Source organism: Scleropages formosus, chromosome 13 (assembly GCF_900964775.1).
Source record: "Scleropages formosus chromosome 13, fSclFor1.1, whole genome shotgun sequence".
Taxonomy (NCBI): Eukaryota; Metazoa; Chordata; class Actinopteri; order Osteoglossiformes; family Osteoglossidae; genus Scleropages; species Scleropages formosus.
The window spans coordinates 22,345,573-22,366,560 of NC_041818.1; the positions used below are offsets into that span (position 1 = coordinate 22,345,573).

General features: G+C 48.8%; 2 protein-coding genes across 6 annotated transcripts; both read right to left on the bottom strand.

Moving 5' to 3' along the window:
- Positions 1–1,748: 1,748 nt before the first annotated feature.
- vbp1 (von Hippel-Lindau binding protein 1) lies at positions 1,749–4,681 on the bottom strand. Its single transcript, XM_018733470.1, has 6 exons — positions 4,592–4,681; positions 3,237–3,361; positions 2,941–3,007; positions 2,751–2,849; positions 2,224–2,362; positions 1,749–1,958 (listed from the first exon to the last, which is right to left on the bottom strand). Exons 1-6 carry the CDS (start codon positions 4,670–4,672, stop codon positions 1,882–1,884), a joined length of 588 nt encoding a protein of 195 aa, XP_018588986.1. The 5' UTR covers positions 4,673–4,681; the 3' UTR covers positions 1,749–1,881.
- A 759-nt stretch (positions 4,682–5,440) lies between these two features.
- Positions 5,441–12,325, bottom strand: prss23 (serine protease 23). 5 transcript variants are annotated; one of them, XM_018733827.2, is made up of 3 exons: positions 12,151–12,213; positions 11,771–11,921; positions 5,441–7,969 (listed from the first exon to the last, which is right to left on the bottom strand). In XM_018733827.2, exon 3 carries the CDS (start codon positions 7,949–7,951, stop codon positions 6,797–6,799), a length of 1,155 nt encoding a protein of 384 aa, XP_018589343.1. In that variant the 5' UTR covers positions 7,952–7,969; positions 11,771–11,921; positions 12,151–12,213; the 3' UTR covers positions 5,441–6,796. The 5 variants fall into 5 exon arrangements, with proteins under 5 accessions (XP_018589343.1, XP_018589339.1, XP_018589342.1 ...); XM_018733823.2 differs by having other exon boundaries at positions 11,771–12,325; XM_018733826.2 differs by lacking the exons at positions 11,771–11,921; positions 12,151–12,213 and adding an exon at positions 11,472–11,707.
- Positions 12,326–20,988: the final 8,663 nt, after the last annotated feature.

Below are 20,988 nucleotides of genomic sequence, written 5' to 3' on the forward strand. Positions count from 1 at the left end.
ATTTATATGACTGATTAGGCTTAGAGAAACAAATCATTAACAACAAATACATTTACCTGATAACAACTGAATTTGAATCATTAGCAACTTAATCACGCTATTAACATGTCAGCTGGAATAAATATTAGAATATACACAACTACCTATTGAATGAAATCAACATAAAATGCTCTGCTGTCCATCAGCAGCACAAAATTCAGCCACATCTCACACTACCCTGAACTGACAGGACTCCTCCAACCAATTTATTAATTGCTGTTGGGACCCGCACTTCAGTCACGTGTTGGTAGCGGCGCTGCACTTCCACGTCTCGCCACTAGGGGGCGCGCACACACGCATGCGCAGATACACAATATACACGTACAGACTGGAACACGTGTTACAGACCGTTTTCTACCTGCCAACGAAAAGAAATTGCAAGCTTGTGTTAAAGGGCTATTTTGATTTTTAAAAGTCACATTTATGCGGAATGAAAACTTGAAAAGGTACTGAAAGTGTCATGGAAATAATGCATCTTAAGTCAGACCAAATATTTTACCTGAAATTATAGTAGTGATTGTTCTAACTTTCCGCGTGTGTGTGTGTGTGAGTGAGAGAGAGAGAGAGAGAGAGAGAGAGAGAGAGAGAGAGAGACTGCCTTGTGATGGACTGGTTTCTCAAGCATGTTCTACCCTGCCCTTTGTGCTATGCTTCTGGGATAGGTTCCAGCCCACCATGACCCTGCACTGGACAAGGGGTGATAATGAAGGGAAGGATCAGTGAGTTACATCAACAATGATCACCCTCTGATAAAAGTTTTACACTTTCTGAGCAGAAAAGTGCCCATCGCCCACCTCCTACGAGGTGTGCAGACCGGTGTCCATCCAGCCAGCGGAGCTCCTAGTGAAACAACTTCAGCAGCAGCATGGAGGCTGAGCGCACTGAGGGGAGTCACTCCCTTTTAACGGTCTTTGAATCATAGAATGAAGTAGCTTCAGTTCCGCATATTGCCCTATTACACTGGCTGTGGCATCTACAAGCAGCACAGTGGTCTCCCAGCTCCTGGGTTGCGGTTTTGGACATGGGTTTGGATCCAGCTTGATCTCAACTTCTGTACTTTCCCCTTAGTGTGACAATGATGCGAGGGGTCACCAGGACTTGACTTCAGCTCTACATTTACCCTGCATTGCTATCCATGGGCATCCTGTTACCCTCCCCTCTTGTACCTTACTAACACCTGAACATTTAAAGCTGTCAAAGGCAGGCGGGCGCCTGAATGACCTCACTTTTCTAGCAGTGCCGACTTTCTTCACTGGTACACACACCTGCACACACACCCACACTGAGAGCACACTGTCCCCAACACACACCAATGACAGCAGACCACCCTTTGACCTCTGTTTGTCATTCTGACAGCATCCTCCTTGCAGTATTTAATGGCAGAACGCAACAAACATGACCACCCACGGTGGACAGACTGATACAGAAGTAGCCATGCATCCATGTGCAATGAAGGAGGCAAAAAAAAAAAAAAAAAAAAAAAAAAAAAAAAAAAAAAACGAACATGCTTGGTTGGTCAGAACGTGAAGTTTGACCCCCCAGGGCACTGCCCTGCCCTTACGGGAGCCGTGCCTAATGCTGGACAGACACACACATGCCAATCCAGGGCCAAACTGTGCGGAAACCCATCAACACAAACCTTAAAATATAAAAAATAAATAATCCAGAAACAGAAAAAGATTTCTACCCAGTGTAATCTGCAGCTGAAGAGATTTTAAATTTTTTTTTTTTTTAATTTGATAACAATACATTAAAAAAATAAATGAAAACAATTGTAACTAGTGGCAAAATGGGAGGTTTATAGAAGTGTGTGTGACGAAGAGAACCGAGACTTCATGGCATTTAAGACTTGTCGGCAGTTTTGGAGGCGTTGGCCTGACTCCTCCTCTTGACGTCCCAGTTGTACACACGGGCCATGTCTGCAGGACATGTGCGTTAAGGAGGCTTTGTGTCAAACTCCAACAAAACTTAAGCTTTGTTGTGTAAGGAGAAGTTAAGTGTTGCTGCAAAATTTTAAGACAGTATGAGGAACAGAACACACACACAAGTGGAAACCATTTTGCTGACTCCAGCAGGACACAGCATAGTAAAAATCCAACTAGCAGAAATCTCACTGTTCTTACTTCAACTATAATGTGGCCACACACCCACTCAGCACCTTTCTGTCTTTTCATGGAAGGATACTGACTTCTGTAGTGGTGAATTGGTCTCGTAAGAAGTCCAGGTCTTCTTCCAGGGTTTCGAGATTTCGGGACGCCGTGGCAAGGTTTTTCTCCAGCAAGGACTGAGCGTCGTCAATGTCATACTCCAGCATCACGTTTGCCTGGAGCACCAGCAAGAGGTTGCTTCAGTGAAGCCGCACTTCAGCTCAAAGGTCTGCTGCTGATGACTTGCACATCAACATATCTCAGCTAATCTAGGAGATCATGTTAACGCCTCCTCAAGGGCTGTGCCTTGGACGTTCAACTGATTCAGCATTAATCATCGCCAAACTGATCCACTCAGATGTAAGCTCCCTGGTGCACTCTGGACTCTTGCCATCAGGGCACAAGGTACCACCTGCTATGTCGTTCCAGTATGCAAATCCTATTGAGAGTCAGGTGGCACCGCAACAGAACCGAGTAAATAAATTTTCACTGTATATTAAAGCACCTCGAGTGTCAAAATCTATTTGGATTGATTTCGGTATAATGACCCCTGGCCAGACTCACCCCCAGCCACAAGCACACTTTGTCGGTGGGGGGCACCGAGGCCTTGCAGTACACATTGTCCGCCAAAAGGAAGTGGGTCTCCATGGGATCTGTGCCGTCCTGAGAAAGAGAACGTGGCAGTGAGAGGAAGACAACGAGGAAGGAGACGGGCCGGGGGGAGCGCAAACCAACCAACGCCCCTCCTCCTTACCTTTTTCTTCTGCATGTGCTTTAAGATGTCCAACGTCTGCTTAATTTGTGGGATCTGGTTTTTCAACCTGGAAATAGCATGAGGAGAACCACGGTCAGTGCTCTTAATGCAGGTACAGACACCGGTTGTCTGTGGGGCAAAACAGAAAAGCAGTTTCTAAAATCTCAACTACATCTACATCTGGGGTTTCCTCTCTCAGAAGAGACCACACATACATGATGGGGCTGATTGCCCTTCAAACCCACTAAAAACATCATACTTCTATCCATCTTGCACCACACCACTCCACGCTATACCTCAGCTTCTTCTGGGCGAGGTTCACTTCCATGTACTTGTACTTCTGGTATTGCTCGTCCAGCTTCCTCAACACCACGTCGGCTGTGTCGTTGCCTGGCTGCTTCATGAAGGAGTCCACATCTTCCTGTAGGTGAGGACCCCCCAGTTTGTCAAAATGTATGTAAAAGTGAAAACATGATAATTATAAACAGAAAAACATACCACACTCATCGACTGGGGCCATCCACAACTAGCTCTTCATGTTACAAATAGTCCACTTATGATTTCTTGATGACACAAGACATTTTCTTCACTTGTCTATTTCCTAAAATTTCTAAATATTTCCAGGAATTAAATGCACCCAACAGGGACTTATTGGATAGCCATAATTCAACTCTCTTCCATAGCATTCACAGCCTTTGTCTGCTGTTTGTCAGCGTTGATCGATAAAAAAGAGTAATGTTCCATGTCCATGAGATGAATCAGCATTTATATGTTTGCAGGGGCAACATACTTTTTTCCATTTTAAAATAATTTTAAATGTAGATCAAAGCTTAAAAAACATGAATACAAATAAGAAGTTTGACAGTGTTTTTAACTTACAAATACTACATTTTAGATTTTTACAGGATCCAACATGCAACTGACAGATGCATGTATTATAGTTATTGTATTTCTAACCGTCGCGCCACCTGCTGTCCAGGTGTGTTTCTAACGTAAGCCGCGTACTACGATCCTGAATGAGAGAGAAGGATAAAACACTCATCTTTTCAAGTACCACCTTCTGAATGTGGCGAAATCGCAGGCTGGAAGACACAGATTTAGTGAAGAGAACCCTTGACACTGACTGACTGTTATTTACACAACATCAGCCGCACTGCTGTGTCCTTCAGAGTGTGGATCTGGGGCACTTCAGCCCGCAGTCCCAACTCTAAGTCCAAATATTGAATGAGAGAGACACATAATGCCTGCATTTACCTCACACGAACAACCCTCCTCAACCACACCGATGATTAACCGCAATGACAGCGAAGCTTTTCAAGCTGCACACAACTGAAAAGTAGGAAGTGTGACGCGTGAACGTTCCCGTTGTATCGGAATAAGTTCATGCTGAATTAATTCATGAGAACGACGCTCTCTTTCACTGGAATAACGCCACAGGGTTATATCTACTGTCTGAGTGAGATCGGACCCCCCCCGCTCCATCTTGAAACCGCCTTAAAAGGACGCGTCAGCCGACGAGCCGAGACACCCTGCCGCTCCTCTCACAACACAAGCCGCCTCCCTCCGCACACATTCGTGACGTTCCAGAGAACAAACTGTTCGCAGGTGCAACGAAGAGGGACTAAGCGGATTTGCTGCGCTTCACACCCACCACAAACACAGCCTCGGGGATGCCGAGATGCTTCTTCTTGTTCGCGGCTCCGGCGTTACTGCTCTCTATGGTCGTCGCCATGATGAAGAGACTGACCACTCCCTCCGTACGTACAAGGTCGGCGCGCAGCACGCGGGACGTGCTTACGTCAAAAGTGGGCGTCCTACAAACCGAACGTGCTTACGTCAAATTTGGGGGTACAGTACGTACTTTAAACCGGACGTGCTGACGTAAAGGGCTGGTGTCCTGCAGTGTTACGTTCGATAGCTCCGGAGAAACTTGAGCGGAGCGCTGTTTTTAAAATTATTTTCTCTCATCGACTTCCTCCGGATCTGTTGTTATACTTTATCACTGAGATTATTAACCTTTGTTTAAGATTTAATTTATTAATCTTCTCAGTCCAAGGCAATTTACAATCTCAGCCTTGACAATGATTAATTATTTACCACTTCAGAGCAAATCATTGGGCAGAAGTTACCATATGATGTTATGAGAGAGCCATGTGCAATTCACTTAAAAATACTGATTTCTCCCTGTTTGCACATAATATCTGATGTGTGGTGATGGTCTTCCAGGAAGTCACATCATCTATGCACTTGCTGATGTAGCCAGTCACTGATTCTTTGTATTCCTCCAAGTCGGTGGTGTTATGGTATGTAGCAGCCTCAATATTTACACATAATATTTAACCTGCACTGTGCTATATAGTCCCAGTCAACTCATATTTAATGTTATCAATAAATGTAAATATAAAACTATAATACAAAATGTAAAAAAAGATGGTAACGTGTTGCTTTTTACAGAAGGAAGCACAGTCCTGTAATGATGGGCACTAATTTAGTTTATTTATTAAAAAATAGAAAAGAATCTTCACAACACATGATATGCAGGAGGAGGCATCCACACAGTTGCAGGAAGGATAGCAGATGTTAGCAGGTGGGACATTGTGCTGCTGTTGCTGACATCTGCCCTGCCAGCAGTTTGTCAATATGCGCATCGCAGCTCGTGGACCACAGCTGGACGGAACCGTGCCTTGCAGCTGGACCTACACCCGAACGATGAGTATCGCAGGTGGAGCAGCCTGTACTTAAACAAGACAGGATCTTGGCTGTGTGGGCCAATAGGAAATCATCAGTTATGACATGTCCACTTTGTAGCAGGTTTGGACAGGAATACTTTACTCTTAGGAGCTTTATTACATTGCTTAGCACACAATATTATTCAGAGTGGCGCACAGTGAAGCTAATTTACACAGCTGGATATTATACTGAAAGATTTCATATTAAAAATTAACCAGGTTATTATTTTATTATTATAAGGATCCAACAGCAGAGACCCTCCTGAAAAGATTAAGATGAAAGTCCGTTTCAACACTATTATCCATTCCCTTTCCATGCAGAGAATTCCCCAGCAGCTCTAAAAATAGGAGAAATCATCCTGGTTTACAAAAATATATAGGATTTCTCTATGTACACATACACGTTCACACACACAAACACCAACTTCCCAATAATTCCTATAGATGGAAAGTTCATAGTAACCCTTTAAACTAATGTCATGTTTTGTAAAAGGCAACTGGTGCAGTGTTTGACGCACACAGCATCACGTTAATGTTAAAGTGCAGGTGGACACAGCCTTGTCCCCCTACTGTCTCGGTGAAGGCCTGCATCTCGTATAATGGTACAGTGCCAGGGCTTGAGTCACCCTCCACCACAGACACATAGCCCAAGAGGGAGAAAGTGCTTTCAAGAGCTGCCGATACACTGTAATTGGCAGACCAGTCAGAGCTGAAGCCATGAGATATGCACAGAGTTCCTGACAAGGGGCTTGTTAACAGTCTGGCACAGAGAAACAAACATTGTGGGACACAGATGAGTCAAGGAGGAACGCCCGGTCCACAGAGTTAATGTGTAACAGAAACAGTTGGGTGCTGAGCTGAAAAAAAACCAAACCCACATAATAGAGAACTGTTCTTTAGCCTTGATCGGTTTAAATTTTTTTTCCCATTTTAGTGGCAAAGCTGGATTTCTGTCCACTGTCGCACTGGGTGACATCATCCTTTTTCTTCTTCAAAAGTTGGAGTTCAGAAAAGCTCAAAGTATTTTGTAGCAGAAGGACTGGAAGCTCTACAGCGAAGACCCACTTCCCTCCACCCATTTCTGAAAGCTGTGACCTCTCTGCTCCACTGCCCCAGGTGGGCCGCCCTCAGTCCTTCCTGCAGTCCGCACGATTTCCATGCACCCAGTAGCAGATCTGTGCGAACTTTAGCGGCGTGAACCGCACGGCTACGTTGAAATCGCGGTTCTCTCCATCAATCTCCAACCATTGATGCCCAGAAAAGACGCCGATGACCTTTCGCTCCCAGTGCTCCTGAGCAGCGTCCCACACACGACCGTACACCCCTGAGCCGCTGGCCCCGGGCCGTGCGTCACAGTGTTGGTAGATAAGGTCGTTGGACTCGTCCTCTACGGGGCAAAAGCGGTACACGAGCTCCCCTGGCCTATCGCTGTCAAACCCAGAAAAGTGGATGCGTCGCCCAGCGAGGTCCTTGGAGGACGGAGCCACCGAGAGGCGCATGAAGGGACGGCGGTGAGGCCAGCGCAGCTCCAGCAGGGCATAATCAAAGTCCATACTGACTTCCTGTGGACCGAGGATCCAGCCCTTGGGGACCCGCGTCCGCCGGACACGTACCCAGCGCACATGCGGCTTTCTGGGTGGCACCTTCTCAGTGCTTGTGTTATTGGATGAAAATGGGGTCAGAAAGCCCACCCTCAACTTGCGAGCACCTTTCACGTAATCCTTGCCATCGTGCACGCAATGAGCCGCAGTCAGCACATGGCGTGGAGACACCAGCACACCCGTACAGCCCGTTGAGATGCGCACCACTGTGGAGAAAGGGTAGTCCAGCAGGAAGTTCTCCCCTCGAATGTTGAAGCGGCCATCGGCCCCATAGATTTGTCTCTTGTGCCTCCGGTGCTGTGTGGTGGACATTGGGCGCCTCCTTCTGGTAGGAGGACGAACTGCAGCAGCGTGATAAGCTTCATCCCTTTCATTATCCTCTAGGTCCACAGTAGTCAGAGTGCGCGAGCCGTCAGAGTACATCGTCTCGAACGCAAGCTGCTCAGTCAGGTCCTGTAGCCGGGATTCCCTGTAGTAGCAGCTGGCATTACAGTGGGTAGTAAAGTCCAGCTGGGGTCGAGCACTGAAGCGGGAGCGTGACAGGGACTGGGGTGCATGTGCTACCAGGGAGGGCAGATGAGCTTGGTGTACAAGGGCAGGTCCTTGAAATGACAACGTGAGGGGGATCAGCAGCAGAAGGAGGGGGGGTGACAGGACAGTGACTCCCAGTTGTGGTGTCATGGCTGGATTGATGACAACCTGAAATCACAAATAAAATATCATTAATTGTAGTGTCCAAGGCAAGGGAGGAACGGAAGTGGTTTGCCAGTGCCTTCCTCCGTGTATGTCTGGGGGGGGGGGGGGGGGCAAACGCGAGGAGAAACATGCAAACTCCACACCTACTGAGCAGCTCAGAGGCAGTGAGGCACCGGTTTTAACCGCAGTGTCCCATAGCTATGGCATAAACACCACTTTTTAAACCCTGCATACATGATCTTTAGATAAAGGCCAGTTTCCCTGGTGAGGATCCTGATCGTGTCCACAGGAGGGCAGTCACAACTCGAATAAAGAGCAGAGCACACACACCCACACACACAAACAGATGAATCCACTTATTCCTGTTACAACACAGATTAACCACAACAGTCCAGCCTCGCAGCAAAAAACACAGTTTGATGAAAAAGGCTTTAAGGCAGAGTGTTATTAATGGCGAGCATGTGCTGAGAGCTTTGTGCTCCGTCACAGACACCATGGGCTCCTTCCACCTCATCTCTGTGCCCTAGCAGCAGCAGGTGGATGTTCAGGTAGGATACCATGGATATGCACGGAATTTGGCAGCACAGTCTTGTGTTACCGCACAGGTCTCAGTCTCTTTTACGTGTCTTTCATGTCCCCCTGGGGCAACAAAGCGGCTCTTGTTCGCCTTTTTGTTCTGGCCCCTTTGCGGCTTCTTAAAGGCCAGGCTTTGAGCTGGACCTCAGATGGTGTAGTTCAAGCACGAGCCATAAAACTTCAGCTTGAAGAGGTGTCTCCTGCCAAGGGGTCTGGATGTGGTCCTGGACAGGGTGATGGCGAGGACCTGAGCGAGAGGCCTGTGGTGTAAAGACAAAGGTCTTGGACAATTAAAATGTGTGAACAGAAACATCAAGACCATTAAGGGTTGCTGGTCTGTTCCAAGTGCACAGCACGCACGCGTGTTACGTTTTTTCACATGTTAACGCACGTGTAAATGTTAATGGAAGCATCTGTGCAGGCAAGAGTTTGTGTTTGTATGTCTCAGTGAGGGAGAATGTCGGCGTGTGTCTGAGGTTTTGGATGCCCCAGGTGCGTTATTCTGTCAGCAGGGTGTCTTCTCTCTTTTTGAATGTGCTCTAGGCTAAGGTAGAGTCTGGCAGCATTCAACCGATAATTGCTGTTCTCTGTGTGTGTGTGTGTGTGTGTGTTTGAGTGATGAGTTAGGCAGACACCATAGAAATGTGAGAAGCTCTGAAAGTCCGGACCCTCAGGCCCCCCGGGGGTGAAAGAGAGCAGGTGTCTGAAAGCGAACAGAACAAGCTGAGGCACGGAGCTGCGGAGATACCGGTGTTCACACACAGGACCTGCTCTAGAACAGACCCACAATCCCACCAGATCCAACACTGCAGACCCCTGCGACCAAGCCTCATGGGGGAGGGGGGGCACTCTGAACCGCATGCCCTTTGTGCAGCGTGTGGGTGTGACCGTCCTTGGATGCATAACTCCCTTTGTTCAGCAAACACAGGTAGGGCTCTAATAGGGCTGCTGCACAAATCCACACAATCAGCCCAAATCCAACAACACAAGCCTATAAACCAGAGCAGCTTCTGCTGCTTCTACTGTGCTTCTTATCATCATACCGATAAGATAAGGTGAGAAGTCACATTGCTCTATCGATGCCTGTGGATGTTGAAAAGCTGTTTCTAAAGCAGCGTGTAAAATTCAGAGATCAATGTGGCCAAAGGACAAACCTCATAATACCTTTACTGCGGACCCGAGGAACATTAACTTCTAAAGATCACTGTCCTTTTTACCTTTCAGACTATCAAGACACCTCTCCAAAACCAGTTCTTCCTACAGGCCTTTGGGCAGTTTGCACTGTGACCTGCTTCGTCCTTGACCGATAGCTCACATAATAAACATCTGCCTTTCCATAAACTTTGCTTGGTGTTCTGCCAACCTTCTCTTGTTATGGCTCTTGCCAAGGAAAACAAAAAACCCCAACTGCTGACTTTATTTCGCTTTTAGCAAGTTCTCCATGATCAATACAATGCACATCATGGATCTTCCCGTATCGATTATCACCAGCTTGATTCTCGCTATGAGCTTATCCACACACACCGTCTGAAACCGCTCGTCCAAAAATGAGAAAAACTCCACGATTTTACCTGTTCGTATTAATAGACATTTAACTGAACATGACTCTTTGTAAAGGGTGCAAGAGGAGTTGTCTTCCTGGGACAATGGGCTGTGCCAGTTTTTGCCCTTGTCCTCCACCCTGTCCCCTCTGTATATGTCTCTCCAGCATTCTCCTGACATGAGGATGTAAGAGCTGGATTCACGATGACTGGATTCCCATCAGTTGGACTCGCGATGAGCCGATACCGAATGAGCCGACTCACAACGAGCTGATATTCAACTGCTGAGTATTGTCTCATTTTGTGTCCAACAGTTTTTTTTTTTTTTTCTTCAAGGATCAGAATGGATTACCAGCCCACTAAAGGTGTCTGGCTCCACACACTGCCCAGCTCGACAGGTAAAAATTTCTCCAGTCATCATTTCCGACGATTAAAATCTTTATTCGATAAATAAATCTTAGATTTCGAGTTCAACAGTTGAACTTGCAATGAACTGATCCAACAGTTGGACCCATGACGAGCCGATACCCATGAAGAAACGTCCCAGTAAAGGAATTCCAGTATTGACAAAACCTAAACTTTACTACAAATCCCGGCATTCGCTCTTATGGGCAATTTGTCTCCAGAGCACTGCTGTGTCCTGTGGACAATCATAATCTACATAACATGATTAATAACACATTATATTGATGAAACCTTGAGTCTGGTGTGTGTGGACAGACCAGAACTACACCAAACTCAGTACGGAACGTCGTGTCACTGACGTGTCCCGGACCGGACCGGTGCTCGCGCTGGAGAAATATTGTAATAGACTAGAGAGGGAAAGAGAAATAAAGGCGGAATGAAGCAGCTAATTACGGTCACGGAAAGCTACCGGTTTACCTTGTTGAAACAACCTCGGCAGGGCGCTTGAGTGGCTCCCCTCGGCGGGCTCCTCTCGGGCTGCAGCGCCGGGGTTGTCGCCTCATCTCCCCGGACGCTCCCCGCGAGCGGAACCGAACCGAGTCGACGCGAGACGAGACGAGACGACACGCTGTCGTCGTTTATCCTCCACCCGTGCCAGGCGGGCTGGTCCCGCTGGGGCAGTGAGTGAGTCTCGCGCTCACGGTCGCGCCTCAGAGTTGGAGACGGTGCACGAGCCGCCCTCCTCTCGCGGTCCTAGCGCCCACGCGGCACTTTTAACCGCGCTGCAACCGATTAACTGTATTATTGTTGAAAAAACTTTTCTTATTATTATTATTATTATTATTATTATTAAACCCGAGACTCTGTTACACTGTGCGATTGTTACAGGGCGCTCATGTGCGCGGCGGCGGCGACTAAAAAAAGAGACACTACTAAAAAGTTCCGACATTAAATAGTAGCAGGTGGGGGTTGTGAAACAGTACCTTTGTGCCAGAAGACACGACGGAGAAGCGGTGGAAAATCGCACCGGAGGCTACCTGAGCGCCACCTGCCAAGTGCGCGTGGGCGTGGCGGCGGCGCGCGCGCCTCCCGGTCGTGTGGAATTCTCCGCTGCTCTGAACTGCAGCGGACGGACCTTCACCGCGGAGCTGCAGGGTCCTCCCCTCCCGCGCGTGTCCCGACCAGCCCACAGCAACGCAGTACGGTGCGCGGAGCAGGAACACTCATATTTATCTGCATCGTGTTCGGTTGTCATGGATACCAGAGGCTTGGGAAAACTCACCTGACACAGGTAGAGGTGAGAGAGCAGGGGCGCTGACCGCCGCCAGAAGCGTGAGGTCCGTTGGCATCTGATCCTGCGGAGCCTGCAGTCCCACGACTGATCCGTGCCCTCTGACCTTGACCTCCTCCGGGTCTCCCCACACCTCCCGCACCTAGATGTGGAATTTGAAACTTCAGAAGCTCTGCTCTGCCCCAGAACCCACCAGGGCGACACATAAAAGACCCGATTCGGAGGCTCCCTGTGCTGGAGAGTGCCGTGGAATTTTCCGGAGAGGACACGAAACAGGGGAAACCCTAGCCCCGTACTGGTGTCCGTTCCTCTGTGTGTGTATGTGAGACACCTTGTGGTTACCGCGACAGCACAGTCACCCCCCCGTAAACCTGCAATCGTCCCGCGCAATTCTAAAGAATGGCCCCAGACATCTGGGAACGTGGACAGCTTTGCTCGCTTCATCCAGGAATGAGACCCAGTGTGACTTAAGCAGGACAGCTGGCGAAGCGAGAAAGAATCCCAGCACAAAGAGCTTTTCTCCCCCTCATATAAGAGCGTTCCCTAGAATTCTAATTAGAAAAACACTCGTCACGTCGGGTAAAAGCCGCCTTTCTCTCTGGATTTTTCTATGCTGGCGCAAATCTCTGCGTCCCCCCTCCGGGGACGTTGAAAAACAGGCCGGCGGAGCGTGAAGGCGCAGGAGGGGGAACGGCGTCACCTGCGACGATCCATTAGTCAAACGGCGTGAGAGGCACTTTGGACGGAAAGTTCGCGAACCTCCAGCGGTCCAGGAGCGGAGGCCAAGGCACCGAAGGCCTTTCAACCGCCCGGGCTACGGTTCGAGCGGAACGACAGAACAAAAGGAACAGGATCACATGTTTTCCAGCCTGAGGATGGAGCAGACATGACATTTTTCTCATGACTCCCTGTACCAGAGCGACACAAATTCGCAACAGCTGACTTAGTCCTGTGAAGTCTTTGCATAAAAATTCAGTGTAATCTGCTCGCTGCTCCAATGTTTGTTTGTGTACCCTGAAAAGGCTTTGACCAAAGAAACCTAAATAATTGACAATTTTCTAGTTTTTAGTTTAAATAGAAGGTTTCAGCTGTTTATTCTCGTGGTATTTGAACATGCAACCTCTTGTAGCTAGAACTGGGCCTGAACAGATTTATATATGATAGCAGTAATATAATTACTTTATTTAATGTGCCCTGCAATGGACTGGCGTCCCGTCCAGGGGGTACCCTGCCACATGTCCTGTGCTTCCAGGATAGACTCCAGACCACCGTGACCCTGAAATGGACAAGCAGTAACACATAGTGGATGGATGGACCTTGCTTTAAGTTCAGAGAAATTGTTGATTTTAATTAGATTTTATTGTGATTTCAACATCTGTTGATACTTAGGATCACATTCCAAAGACTGTGAAAGACTCAAAAAAATTCACATATCTTTGCGTATCTCCCACTAGCATATTAAAGCCACGCATACATTCAAACCAAACCACAGAAATACCTAAGTTAATGAAAAACAACAATAAATAACTATAAATAATAACACTCTGAAACAGAACTAATTGATTATATGGTGTGAAAAAATGTTTTACAGTTTTCTAGTCTGTCAGACAATGAGTTTTGCTTTTAAACTGGACATTAGATGTTATGTAACAAAGGAGGTTGTGATCGGTATCGGTCTTTTCAACGAGTATGAGAATGTTTTTCGTTTTTGTTTGTTCTTGAGTCTATGTTATCACTGGTTCTATGGTGTTTGTTAAAACATGATTTGAATATTTTGGAGTGCTTTGAATACTTCCTTATCTGAATTATCATAACTATATATAATCATATCATTAGAATACTGTATATTATAGAATATATTATATATATTTAATGTATTCATTATGATCTAGTTATTTTGTATTTTAAGGATAAAATGAAGTGTTGCTCTTTAAGGTTATAGAGATAAGGTTCCAAAAGCAGCACAGGGGTGGTTCGCGGAACACCGACGTGGGGGAAGAGTGGGGTCAATCGCTCCCTTCCTGAAACAACTCAAGCAGGAGTTCTGGTGTGTAAATCTGCGACCCCCCCCACCCACCGCAACGGCAGCAGAGCGAACCCAGACAAAGCCGAGGCCTCTGCGGCAGGATCTGCGTATGTGCGTGTGTACATTGGCACGCGAACTTGCGCGCGTGTTGGCGTGCGTGAGCGTAGGCACCGACCCCTCGCCTCCGGCACCTCCTATTCTCAGCCCTTAGAGTACAAAGACAGGAAGCATTAAAAGATCCAGCTTTAAAGACGCCGCGAGTCAACGCGTTCGCGGCCCGGCAAAAAGATGCAGTCGGCGCATTAGCGGAGTCCGATTGCTAACGCTGCCGTCTGAGACTCAGAGGCTGTCGGGCCGTGCAGGAAAAACTCCATCAAGCACAGGAATCCAGCTGGAAGCAGGCGCTGGGCTGGCTGCCCACCCACAACACGATGGTTGTTCTAGACCTGTTCTGGCCCAGACCCCACTCAAAGCCCACAGCCTGTTAGCCCCAGCAGTACCCCCACTATCAATCCCAGAGTGTGCGTGGCTGATTCGATTAGTGCTGAGCAAAGCCCTCTGGATGAGAGGCATGAGTATGTCACAGCACTCTTCCCCAAAAGACAGAATACCGTAGTGCAGCAGGCATGCGAGGGCCTGTATGAAAACAGTGTGCGTGAGATTCATAGGCACTCCTGGGTGAGAACCTGAAGCTCAGTGGACATATGTGACAACCAGAGCCAGCAGACCACCGTGGGTTTGAATGGGCAATTAGAGCCCCTCCAGGCACTGGATGTGTTGCTCTGTTGTTATCGATATGTCTTATAACTGCAATTTAACCTTGTTTGGAGCTCAGTCAGTCTGGTTAATAAACTGCGCTTTTCAAGTAAACCGAATTAAATAATGTGTTTCGGACTCCAGGACACACACACACAGAGAACGGAACCAATTTGCATGGGCACACACAGCTGAGACAAAGCTGATTGTCTCTTGCCGTGTCCCTAAGAGTGTGTGTACTGATCTGGGATCTGTGCGTGCGTGCATGCGCTCACTTCCCACAGGCACAGGGTAGGTGCTGACAGGACCACAGGGGGTGGGGTGTGTGTGTGTGCCTATGTGTGTATCCCTTTGCCCCCGTGCCCAGTCAGCCTTTTCACCACAGCACCACCCCTCTCCCAGCACTGATCCCAGAACTGGCCGTCGCCCAGAATTCCTGGCTCTCCAACGCTCGAGGAGCACAGTGCGTCAACAGAGTCACCTGGTTGTTCGATTTGATTTCCAGCGTTTTTCCCCGGCGTCCGTTTTCGACCTTGACTACCTTGTATCATTCCCTTTACCTCCCTCCCCCGGAGCAAGGGTGTGCCATCACTGTTCTGCGTCTCTCTCCGCTTTTCACTTTGTGCAACAATGTTCTCGGCGCAGCTCCTCTATACAAATGGCTGCGCACAGAAACTTTGGGCCAAAATGTTCCCTTAAGGAATGTAAACTGACTGTGGTGTCAAGTAGCTTTAATTGCATCTCCGTTTATTAAAACTGAAACTAATTTTTTGCTTGATATTAAATCTAGGGAGGGTAAGGAATTGTTCTGTTGTATTAAAGCAAGAGTCCAGAATGAAACCCTCACAATGAGCCAAGTACAGGGGGGGGGGGGTGTGTGTGTGGGCACAGTACACACCTGTACAGGGCTGCTTGAAAGCATATGAACCCTATGGTGACAGTCCTTCTTGTATAAAATAAGTTTATAAAATGAATAAATGATTTACTCTCCTAATTCTATTCACCCCCTTGGTTTAACCAGGGCAAGTTGGACCTACTTCTGCATCTGTACTGTGGTTTTTTATTTTTCTTCCCTTTTTAAAAAACTACACACAAAATTTCCTCTAAAGCAACATATGGAACTAGTCATTACACACATATTATGCCAGATGCAATGTAATAATGTTTCTCGTTAAATAACCATCGGGAGGTCAAACTAAGGGACACAAGGGGTTCACATACTTCCAAGCAGCGCTGCGCAGATGTTTTCTCTCCTTCATTCCTGTCGCCTTGCCGAGATGTGTTTTGTCTAAAAAAAATACACGTTAAAAATAAACAGGGATAGATACAAATCAGCGAGCGTGCGCACAGGCGGCTCTCCGTCACTCTCCCCTGGGCCCCGGCTCCCCAGGGGGTCCAGCTTCCTTGCAGTGTGAGCTCATTCCCTTTTGGCAGAAAGGGGAGGAAAGACAGATAAACTGGAAAAACAAGTGAGGGATGAGAGTGATTTGCTATTTATCAGCCAGTGCAGGAAAATGCAGGGGAATGTAGCTCTCCCACCCATCTGCCCACCCACCGCCAAGGGGGTGGGGGGGGTATCTGCCTGCTGAAGGGCCATAAATGATGTTCTATCCCTGAACCTGTACTGCACCAAACGGCGGCCGGAGGACACAATGCTTTCCCGTGTCCTGCAGCGGGTCCCGACCCGTGCGCTTTGAGCACCGTGACCACAGCTGCTCTTTGAAGCTGCACAGTGTTCCTACTCCTCCAGTGGTCCGGTGCAAAGTCATGGAGCAGAGAGAGCGGTGACTTCTCAGCAAGTCGGACATTTAACGAGACGGGCAGTATGACCACAGATGCCCAGCCCCTCAAACCTATCCATTGGCGGGATGGCCGTAACAGACCCAGTTCATCCCCATTACTGTCAATTTAATAGACATTTTTGGCCAGGTTGAGAAAGAAGGATGTGCCTCTCACAGCACCAGCAAGTTGGGCAGTGCTGTTTGAGGTGTGTGCGTGCGTGCGTGCTGGTCCAGTCACCACGGCATCCTGATGAAAAGCCCATCTGTCCTCATCACCCCTCTGTGTCTGTGTGGGGGGATAAGTAATAGAAAACCTGATCCAGGTGCTTCTTTCTCTACTGAGAGCGGAAAAAGAGGTCTAAGAGCAATGACTGAAAACGAGACCTGATAAAGGAGTTAATGAACAATACGAGAAACAGGTCCTGGTGGCTGTAGACGTGCAAGGCGTTTAGCTCAAACGCCAATCCTTAAATGGACTCGAAGTGGGGGGGGGGGGGGGGGGGGGGTACTGATGGAGGCAGGTAAGGGGTGGGAGTTTGAACGTGCGTAACAAACATGGTCCCCCTTAGCACCTTAACCAGGGGTGAGTCTTGAGCCCAGTGCTTAGCGTGGAGTCATTGGGGGGCTCCTGGAAAGAGGGTTCAGAGCCACATTCCTGTGCCACTTCACTGCTGACCCAACCCAACCGGGTTCAGCCCAGCTTGCACGTACCACAGCGCCGGGGGTTCTTTTAAGCTCACCAGAGCTTGGCACCACACACACCAGGACAGTCACTGCTTCCATCTCACTCACACACAGTTTCATACTTCCTCCCACTCACTCACTGAGCACGCACTTGGTTGTTTACCAATCAAGTATCGCTACTGTGCATTTTCCATGTCCTGGGCTCTGAAGAGCAGGGCTGCGGAACAGATTTATGAGCTGGAGAGTCCCTCAACAACTGCTGTTGGCCTGCTGAAAAGCACTCAGACAGGAACAGGAGCAGAGCTACAAGTGGGACTGCAAAGGTCCAAACTTGTGGGAGTGAGAAGACCCCTCAGCCCCACCCGAGGTTCCTGGATGTTTTGAGCAAAGAGCATGGTAAACATTCTCACACGTGATCCAGTGAGCTGCTGGGTGCCTGCACATCCCCAGAACCACCTGTCAGTAAACGGGGGAGGGGGGAGTCTGGTACTACTGCCTTGCACCTAGGGCCTTCATCAGGGTCAAAGCCCACCACCTTAACCTGTGTGGCTTCCTCTGTGTCTAATGGCACCCCCGGTGAAGTGTGAGTTTGCATTTCCGTGAATGCGATGTGCAAATAGTGAGGTGTCTGAGGAACAGGTGGGAGGGTAGTCATTAGAGCTGCTGCCTTTGGGCGCAAAGATTACAGGTTTGAATTCCCCCTCAGGCATGGAACCTTGTGCATGGATCTGGGCATGTTGTTGGAACATCTCGTTGAAAAGTTCATAAGCATGTGATCAACCTGGTTTTAGAAACTGTTCCCACAGCAGAGCCATGGGGAGTGGGCTGGTGCCAGGCCTTGCGTCGCATAGGGGAGCAATCAAAAAAATCATATGCTGAGCCAAGCGTGCCTTGCAGGGCCTTTCTGATGCTCCTAAGCAAAGCATTTCCTTCGAACCGCAGGCTTCTGTGGTGAAACGAAGAGCCTGATGTAGTGTGTGTGTTAATGTCTTTCCCTCCCCAACAGGATCCCAAGGAGCTACTGCAGCACTTACCCCAGCCGTGGTACTTTCTCCTGTCTGGCTCCAGCAGAGGAGGGGTGGGATATGTGGAAATAATTGTTTTTTTATTAGAATTAAAGAGAGGGACATGGCTCCCTTTCCTGCTGCATTCTTTCCTTGCTCAGGAATTCAGATTGTTCTGGCATGCAGCTCCCGTTGCCTCAGCGCCTCCCTCCTTTCCCAGGAAGAGAAAAGATAAGTTGGACTAAGTGGCTGTCCACCAGCCTGATGGGATGTGGAAGGCTAGGGGGGGAAGGGGCTTTATGAGTTCCACATACTCCTAATGATCTAAAGGAGTACCAGCAGGCTTGTGTGCAAGTCTCCTCCCCAGGACCCCCTGGCTGAGACAGAGACCTGCCTTACAAGCAGAGGACATTGATCCCCGAGCCACATCATCTCCCAGCAGCCTGTAGCCAGGTCCCGTACTCTAGAGCAATCATTCCTCCTCTGCAACTTAATCAATGCCCTTGTTCAAACAGCCTGTTTAATTCCCTGCACTTAAGCCAGATGTGGTTTAAAAAGCCATCCAGCTACTCCAGAACAGCAGGTCGCACACGGTCCGGCCCCATGGAGGCGAGTTGACACACAGGGCCACGAGGCTCCAGCAGAACTTGCTGCTGTGGGCCAGAGCTCTGTACTCCAGTGAGAAGAGCACTACCGGCGCCAGAACACAGCTGCCAAGTGCAAAAAACAGCCTGTGCAGCACTTAGAAAAACATGGGGGGGGGGGAGCCTCACTCCGTCTGTTCCTGACAGCAGGAATCTATTGAGGAGAAGCTTAGAAAAACAGGGAGCCCAGTGTTGGAATAAGACTCGTTGGCAATCGCCGCAACCCAACCGTTGGCCTGCGGAATCGGCCAATGAACCACAGGAGCGCTTGGTATAATTTCCACCCTGTTCCTCTGCACACTCATTCCTTTACCACAGTACCAGTAATGCTTTACCACAGCTGGAATAGGGCTCCTCCTGGGATTCACATCAGCTGTATTCTTGGCACTAGTCCAGCTCCTCAGCCAATAGCGCACCTCGCACATCCTGGAGGTGGACAGTTGGACATTATGCTGCAATAGCAAGACCCTGCGTGGACGGACAGACACTGACATTTTAGAGGGCCACACGCTGCATGCCTAGACAATAGGAGACGAGTCAAAGTATGCACCCCCAGAAGCGCCGCACACTCCATTAGGTGCTGTTTTGGGAGGTAACAGCAGGACAGCAGCTAGCACTGGTGCCTCATCTCCTGGGCTATGGTTTCAGATGTGGATCCCAATTAAGATTAGTCTGAATGGAGTTTGCATGTTCAACTTGTGAACATGTGGGCTTCTTTAGGGGTTACTGCTAACCCTTCCCCCTACTGGGGAATAGACACCATAGTCCACCGCTGTCCTACACCTAGGGACCAATGCTGCACAGCAAACTGCTACAGACCTAGATGGTCCTTTGCAGCAACGCTCCCCGCCCCATATGCACAAATGTCCTCTGGTCACACCTAGAGGAACAGGAAGAGACCTGGAGCTCAAAAGGAGCAGACGGATTTGGTTCACGTGACTGGAATGGAGAACAAACCAACCAGTCATCTGGGGAATACAAATAGGGGACAAGCTAAAGGAAAAGAAAAAAGCTCAATGAGCTTCAGCTGGGTTTCTTGGCCACCACCGCGTCCCCTGGTCCCCATACGACAGTCGAGGCACTCCAGTCGGAAATCGCCCCGCAGCACAGCACGGCTCAGAGGGTGCGGTGAGATTACACGTAACAGCTACCCCCGCCCCCAAAGATGTGTGCCAAAGACAGACTGAGCTGTCCTTCTCCTGCTCTTTTGCTTGTTTTAGTTATTTTTCCTTCTTCCAAACAGACCTCTGTCCCTCCTCCTGGCCAGGACAGCAACTGCAGAGCAGCTCAAGCACTTCCCATAAAACAGTTCTTTTCTGCCCAGAACCCCTTCCCGTTCAGGCTGTAAATTGTGTTTGGACACAGACACACACAGAGGATGGGAGGATTGGTCAAACTAACCGCTACATCACTCGCCGCACTCCTTGCAATCTGACAGACGCCGCACAGTCCCACACCAGGGCCGGTTCCCGGGGGATGGACCCCCGCCGACATATGTGGTGTCTGGTGCAGTCCTGTGGCCAGAACTGACCCCATGGGCAGATCCCTGACCACTCCCTCACAGAGATAGGCCAAATGATCTCTGAGCCAAACTCAGCCAGAGAGCAAGGCACGGGTTTGAATGGGTGTTTACGAGGGAGATGTCATGAGTAACAAAGGGCTACAAGCAGCATTTTATAATGCAGAGAGCAAAAGATAGAGGGGAAGAAGAATATTTTCATAATGTGTTAGCAAAACAAACTCGTGTTCTAGGATGTGAAAACAGCAACACTCAGGCAAGCATGTACACACACGCACACGCCGCCCCCCCCGCACACGCACAAGCTTGGGCCAGGCACCAGGGTGTGTGACCAGCTTGGATTGAGGGAACCAGCAGCAGATTAGAGGAGTGTTGTGCTGCCCCTTCCATCTCTCCCTCCCTCCCTCTCACACACATCCTACTGGGGTTCATCAGCACTCCCAACCCAGTCTGCACTCACATAACATGTGTCATGAGACCCCCCTCCCACCCTTAAGCGTTCCACCACTGTGCTCTCCCATTGCATCACCACATGACTGCATTAAAAGCACCTCCGACTCATGATCTGGCAGGACAGCCCGTTAGAAACCGAGTCGGAACCATAAACAGAATTCTAGAGACCAGCTCAGACAAGTCAATGTCTAATCAGTTGAAGACAGCAGCTGACTTTAAACACAAGCACTTCCTCTGTGCCTGCAGTCATACAGCAGGTATAGCCATCACAGTGCTGTACCGGAGGACACTACACAAATGCTTCAGATCCAGCAGAGGAAAAATGTTCCGATGTCGCTGTGG

Excerpts from the sequence above, each read along its gene's own strand:
- vbp1 (XM_018733470.1), bottom strand. The coding sequence starts at position 4,672 with ATGGCGACGACCATAGAGAGCAGTAACGCCGGAGCCGCGAACAAGAAG. Across the intron at positions 3,008-3,236 it reads CTCGCCCAGAAGAAGCTGAG|GTTGAAAAACCAGATCCCAC; the intron begins GTATAGCGTGGA and ends TGCTATTTCCAG. Across the intron at positions 1,959-2,223 it reads ATTCACCACTACAGAAGTCA|ACATGGCCCGTGTGTACAAC; the intron begins GTATCCTTCCAT and ends CATGTCCTGCAG.
- prss23 (XM_018733823.2), bottom strand. The coding sequence starts at position 12,223 with ATGAAGCGAGCAAAGCTGTCCACGTTCCCAGATGTCTGGGGCCATTCT. Across the intron at positions 7,970-11,770 it reads CTCACCTCTACCTGTGTCAG|GTTGTCATCAATCCAGCCAT; the intron begins GTGAGTTTTCCC and ends TTGTGATTTCAG.